We start from the raw sequence: 6,375 nt of genomic DNA, 5'->3' as shown, positions 1-6,375 counted from the left end.
GAGACTCCAGGTTGATGGAGCCAAGATACAAAAAACAAGAGATATTAAGTTTATGGGTGTTCTCATTGATGAACATTTGACATGGAAATCCCATGTAAATCATATAAAAGTCAAACAATCCACTATTTCTGTTTTATTGCTAATCACACACACACACACACACTATATATATATATATATATATATATATATATATATATATATATATATATAATGTATATATATATAATGTATAGCTCACTAATCATTCCATATATGGCATATTACATGGAAGTGTGGGGTGTTGTCAGTAAAACATTTTATAATTTTTTTAATCCACAGAAGAGCTGTTATAGTTGTTAAAGGAGTGGATACAGACATCATAGAAATACAGTAGTTATACAGTTAAGCTTAGTGAAACCTATTTAATTGATAAAGCACAATATCTAAAAAGTGTTGTATAAAGCACATAAACAGTTCTACCAAACAATATTCTAAATAGATTTGGAAAAAGAGAAAGTAATTACAGATTAGGACTGACATTTTCATAAAAATCTTGATACAGAATGACAATAATGGAAAGAAGCAGTTCAATAAAAGGTGCCAGTTTATGGAACAGTCTTCACAGTGAGAAAAAACAATGTATGACTCTTTCTGCATTTAAAAGACATGTGAAAATCATTATGGTGAAGTGATATGACATTGAATAAGCTAAGGCTTTGTTGTGTATTTTTGTCTATTTTAAATATGTCTTTCATAGTTCTCTGAGTTGAATAGCTAAAATTCCTTATATGTGAATAGGGGGCAGATATAAATTCATACTTATTTCTGCTCCTTTCATTCATGGTTTATTTTAGTTGTTATATGAACTATTTACATTCATCATTGAGTGAATAAAAGAAAAATTTTATGAAATGAATCAAAAATCTCAAGTTTTTCCTTCTGGATCATCCTAGATTTTTTTTCATCTATCTTCCCAGTGACTCTTGCAAAGGAAACAACACCCCATCATGATGCTGCTGCCCCCTTATTTCATCATGGAGATGGTCTATTTGAGGTTGATTTACAGTGTTAACTCTCAGACCCACGTAGTGTTTTGCAAGTAGCTCAGAATGTTCCATTTCACTTTTAATTACCACTTTTATTGTTTTATCTTGAGGGAAATTTAAATAAAAAGGGATTTTTGAGATTTTCTTTTCTTTTTTTTAACAAGTTTTATTTTCCTTATATTCCACCATGTAATTTCCCTCTGGGATTATTAAAGTATGTCTGATTCTGATTCTGATTCTGATGATGTTGTTCTGGCCTATCACATAAATTCCACATCAGTATGTAATGTTATGTGAATTAATTGTGATAAGGATCAATAGAGAGGGTCTGCAGAGAATAAATGACAATTGTTGAACTATAGGGATACAATGGAAGGTTAAGAAACATATACTGTTATTTTAAAGAAACCTAGATAATTACCTCAGAGGCGCATGGCCTGTAGGGACAGACAGAGCCAGGTGGGGGCAGTAAATCCACATTACATACTCCAATATGGTAGGTGGCGGTATGCACCAAAAAGTCATGGTTGCAATCTGCCGTTAAACAAAAAGAAGAAGAAAAAGAAGAAGACGAAGAAGAACCAAAGCATGTCCCTTCACGGGTTCCGTAGTTGTTTTTAACTTAGCGCGAATTAGTCGTTTCAAGCAATCAATGTGTCATTATCAACCCTTGCTTGTTTTTATAACTCCGTGGAGGGATGATGTTGTCGCTGTTGTGGAGAGTTAAAGCAGCCTGTTGGCCCTCCGCTGTGATCATTTCAAGACGCTGTTTAGGGCACGACAAGGAAGCATGGGGGTCAGCGCTGTGTAGGTGGACAGGCGGTTTCAGACGGGTCTGCACCTCCACAGCACTTCACGGTAAAGTCAAAAAGAAGAAGGAGATGTCCGAAAAGAAGCTGGTATGTGTCTGATCTGGTAATACGTTTCTGGTGTCATCAATGTTGGCTCATTGAAGCAGGTCTCTGCTCTATCCTGTTAGGATCTGGCCTGGAGATTAAAGCAGTGTTGATCATGCAAAGTCTACTGTGTTATAAAGCAGCTGTACTTTGGTGGTTTAAACGTGGTTTATTCAACCTCCTTTGTGTAAAACATCACCTCTAAAATAGTGTTTAGCAGTGCTGGAAATGTGGGGCACGTTACAATTAGGCTTGAAATTACTTGTACGAATGGAGATTTAGGTTTAATAATTTCCATTCAACCAATAAGTCTGTTTCTGAAAAGATATGAGACATCTCTGAACTGGACAAAAAAATTTCTATTTAAACAAAAAATAATAATAAGTTGTCTTGACTGTTTTAGTTATTCCTCAGAGATCAATGGGAGTCTTTGCTTGTATTCAATCAAACTTTGTGTTCTGTCACCCACAGACCCGTCACTTTGTGGACCATCGGCGTGTGAAGTTGGTTGCCGGTTCTGGGGGTAAAGGTGTCTGCAGCTTCCACAGCGAGCCCAGAAAAGAATGGGGTGGGCCAGATGGGGGGAACGGAGGCGACGGAGGAAGCATCATTATAAAGGGTAAGACCATGATCCGTCTCATCTGTTGCAACAATTTAACATTATTTAACAGAACAAGGACTAGCAATCAATCAATCAGCTTTATTTCTAAACCACAGTTTAAAAACCACATGAGTGACCAAAGTGCTGTTCATTAAAACAAGAAAAGCTTAAAACCATACAAAACATACACACACAACATCAAAAGCTAAAAACCAAATCCACTGCAAGAGTATTTTAAAATGCCATACACAACAAGATCACAGTGAGTGATCACAAGGAAATAAAAGTGTGTTTTTAAAAATATATTTAAAAACAGGAAAAGAGGAGACCTGTCTGATTCTCAGTGGTAAGTTATTCCATAACTTAGGAGCAGCAACAGCAAGTGCTCTGTCCCCTCTGAGTAATTCCGTAGTACACAGGGGGTCAGTGAAGGGATGCTAGGATGGGAGTAATATGTTCGTATCTATGGGTCTAGGTTAACAAGCAAGCTGCAGACGGCCAAGAGAGGTCTGGCCAGTGCCTATATACAGGGCATTACAGTAGTCAAAACGAACTGTGATAAAAGCATGGACTAGTGTTTCCAAGTCAGGTCTTGCTATGATTGATTTCACCTTTGCTATTTGATGAAGTTGATTAAAAACTTTTCTGTACCTAGTTAGAAATACTGTATAAAATGGGCTCATTGGATCCTAACCACACCAGGGTTTACACATATTTATTGTGTGGGGGAAAAAAACACTAATTGTGTAATTATCAGATCGCCATTACATTTTTCATCTTGCGCACCTCCAGGGCTGTGCACATCACACTTTGGGAGTCCCTGATGTACGTCCTTATGTCACCAATTGAACACATTTCCATTTGAAGAGTCAGTCTTTAAATTGTTCTAATGTACCCAAATATTTTCATGTAGATATTTTGAGTCCGAATTTTGTTTTTTTAATTAGATGTAAGCCATATAGATCAAAGTTAACAGAAATGAAAATTCACCAAGTGTGCAATGAATGTAAAGTTATGTTTAAGTGTATTTATTTCCTTAGCTCAGTCACAAAGTTACATTAATTATACAGACGCGGATGTTTTCAAGCCTTTATTTCTGTTACTTATTATGATTTTCTGCCTGCAGCTAAGGGAAACTTGACACTTAAGTTTAGAATGTATCATCAAACCAATAAAGAATACACTTTTAATACCGAAATGTAGACTTAATGAAAAGGGTTGTTATTTTCAAAAGGTACGTTTTATCTAACAAACAAGCCCCATTGTAAAGCATATTTACAATGTACTATGAGTTTTACTTTTTAGTGAAATTACTGAGATAAACAAACTCTTTAATGTATTTTAATTCTGTGATATGTCTCTCTAGTTTTGCTCAAAATGGCCCTAAAATTTAGATTCTTCATTAATTTCTGGTGTTAATCACTGTTTAATTGTTTATCTTCATTTCAGAAATGTGTTGAAAACTAAAAAAAATTAAAATCGGTTTAACAATTTTGGTAGAAGAAAATCATTTAAAAAAACTTTTTCAGTGAAGTGTTATTAGATTGTGTCAAAATTCGAGGCAATTAGGAATTACTTAAACTAAAAAAGTAGTAATGAAAGTAAATTACTTCACAGAGTTGAATGAATGTGATTTCATTGAGATTTTTTATTTATAATGTTTGCAGCTGACCGGTTTGTGAAATCATTGGCCCAAGTGATTCCAGTTTACAAAGCAGAAGACGGACAGTCAGGGGGCAGTAAGAACTGTTATGGTCGGAATGGCAACACAACCTACGTTTCTGTGAGTCAATGCATTTTATCATAAACAGTTTAGAAATGTTTGTTTTGATCTATTTATGGCCTCTCCTAGCCTCTCCTGTGGTATTCTTTCCTAAAGGTACCAATAGGAACGGTGGTGAAGGAGCAGGGTACGGCTATAATGGACCTTACTGAGCATGGCCAGGAGTATTTGGCAGTGTATGGCGGCACCGGTGGGAAGGGGAATCGGTTCTTTCTGTCAAACGAGAATCGGGCACCTATGATGGCGACCCCGGGCGTGGCAGGCCAGGAGCGAGTTCTTCAACTGGAGCTACGCACCATGGCACATGCTGGACTGGTGGGAGAAAGATCTTATATTTGAGGAGACATTTCAGAAGTTTTCTTTCAGTTTTGCTTGTGTATTGAATGTTTTTTTCTTTGTTATCCTTTCAGGTTGGCTTTCCAAACGCTGGCAAATCATCACTGTTGAGAGCCATCTCTAACGCCAGGCCTGCTGTGGCTTCCTACCCCTTTACGACACTCAATCCACATGTAGGAATCGTTCAATACAGGGATCATGAGCAAGTTGCAGGTACGTAGCTTTAAGAAAACACTCATTTACTTCAGCAAACTTTAATTTATGATGAGCTCACAGATATTTTAGCCGTACTGTTTTGGAACTAGTCATAGGGTGGTTATCAGTATGAATGTTCTTGAAAGTTTAAACTTGCTTTAAATAATTGATCATCTGATGATTTTACTTTCTCTATGGGCAGTTGCTGACATCCCAGGCATTATCCGAGGAGCCCATTTAAATCGAGGCCTGGGGATCTCCTTCTTACGTCACATAGAGCGTTGTCGCTTCCTCCTCTTTGTCCTGGACCTGTCGGCGCCAGAGCCCTGGACCCAGCTGCAGCACTTGTGTTATGAACTGGACCAGTATGAGCCCGGGTTGTCCCAGCGGCCTCAGGCCATTGTTGCCAATAAGATGGACCTTCCAGAGGCCCGGGAGAAGCTGGAGACCCTGAAGAGCCACGTTACACAGCGGGTCATCCCCGTGTCTGCTCTGACGGGACATAATACTGAGGAGCTCATCCTCCACCTTAGAGAGTTGTATGATGGCTACCTCCAAGGAGACGAAGGCAGAGCAGTTAAACCAATTAGGTGGTAGAAGACAAATATGATTGGAACTGGACAATGTATTTATATTTATTATAAATAAACTGAGAAAACCAACATTTGGGGTGGTGTTATTGGAATATTTCTTCACACTACAAAAATACCATCTCAAGAAAAGCTGCCGGGCCTGGCATTCAGCTTTATATAAGCGCTAAGAGGAGTGGGAGGAGAGGGTTATTTTATTTTTAAATATTGATGAAACAAATGTAAAAAAAAAATGGGTTTCAATAGCAAAGGCACTTTTCTCATCCATGGCAAAAGTGCAAGTGCTTGAGCACCCCTATGGGTCTATCTGTGCAAATGCCTGCTAATGGTTTTACAGATACAGTCAGGGAGTATGAGGGAGGGATGAATCTGGAAGAGATGGCCATCAACCTCAAGCACACAGCTTCAATCGGGCTCTACAAAATCTAGTGCATTACCTTGTTGTACATTTGTGCCAAAACATGCTTTTATATTGGCCTGGAGAAAAATCTTGCTGGGTTATCTAGTGCCACAGATAAGGTCACTGTCAAGTACTCTCCTCATAACCTCCTGAAAAAAATAAACATGTCCTTACAAAGTAAGCATGCACTATCATGTAGATGGATAACACTACATACAGGCAATTTCAAGCAGGTACTTAGTAAATTCTTACACATTATTTTTTTGAACATAAGTTACTAAAATAAATGTTTCACACATTATATTTAATATATTATATATTGTATCAAAAAGTTTTAGATTATCATGTAATATTTTTCACATTTTACTTGATCCTCAACTCGATCAGCCAAAAACAAACTGTACTATAAAATCATGCTAAGCATGGTTCTGTTGCCAATTGTGGTTAGTTAGAATCTCATAAAAAGCTTTAACGCTGCTAAAAATTTAGATTTTAAAAGTTGTCATCAGCTGGAATTAATTAGGTCAGTATAGCTCGGTTTATGCT

The 6,375-nt window shown here is 37.3% G+C and overlaps 1 protein-coding gene across 1 annotated transcript; it reads left to right on the top strand.

Moving 5' to 3' along the window:
• The first annotated feature begins 1,568 nt into the window (after positions 1–1,568).
• LOC118556445 (mitochondrial ribosome-associated GTPase 2-like) lies at positions 1,569–5,503 on the top strand. The gene is made up of 6 exons (XM_036139565.1): positions 1,569–1,927; positions 2,396–2,543; positions 4,193–4,308; positions 4,405–4,623; positions 4,719–4,857; positions 5,042–5,503. Exons 1-6 carry the CDS (start codon positions 1,727–1,729, stop codon positions 5,434–5,436), a joined length of 1,218 nt encoding a protein of 405 aa, XP_035995458.1. The 5' UTR covers positions 1,569–1,726; the 3' UTR covers positions 5,437–5,503.
• Positions 5,504–6,375: the final 872 nt, after the last annotated feature.

The sequence above is a fragment of the Fundulus heteroclitus genome, chromosome 1 (genome assembly GCF_011125445.2).
Source record: "Fundulus heteroclitus isolate FHET01 chromosome 1, MU-UCD_Fhet_4.1, whole genome shotgun sequence".
Lineage (NCBI taxonomy): Eukaryota > Metazoa > Chordata > Actinopteri > Cyprinodontiformes > Fundulidae > Fundulus > Fundulus heteroclitus.
The sequence above is the reverse complement of the archived record's forward strand: the minus strand, read 5'-3'. Positions and strand labels throughout refer to the sequence as shown.

Coding starts and splice junctions, on each gene's coding strand:
- LOC118556445 (XM_036139565.1), top strand. CDS start 1,727: ATGATGTTGTCGCTGTTGTGGAGAGTTAAAGCAGCCTGTTGGCCCTCC. Junction 2,544..4,192: donor AGGAAGCATCATTATAAAGG/GTAAGACCATGA, acceptor TAATGTTTGCAG/CTGACCGGTTTGTGAAATCA. Junction 4,624..4,718: donor CCATGGCACATGCTGGACTG/GTGGGAGAAAGA, acceptor TTATCCTTTCAG/GTTGGCTTTCCAAACGCTGG.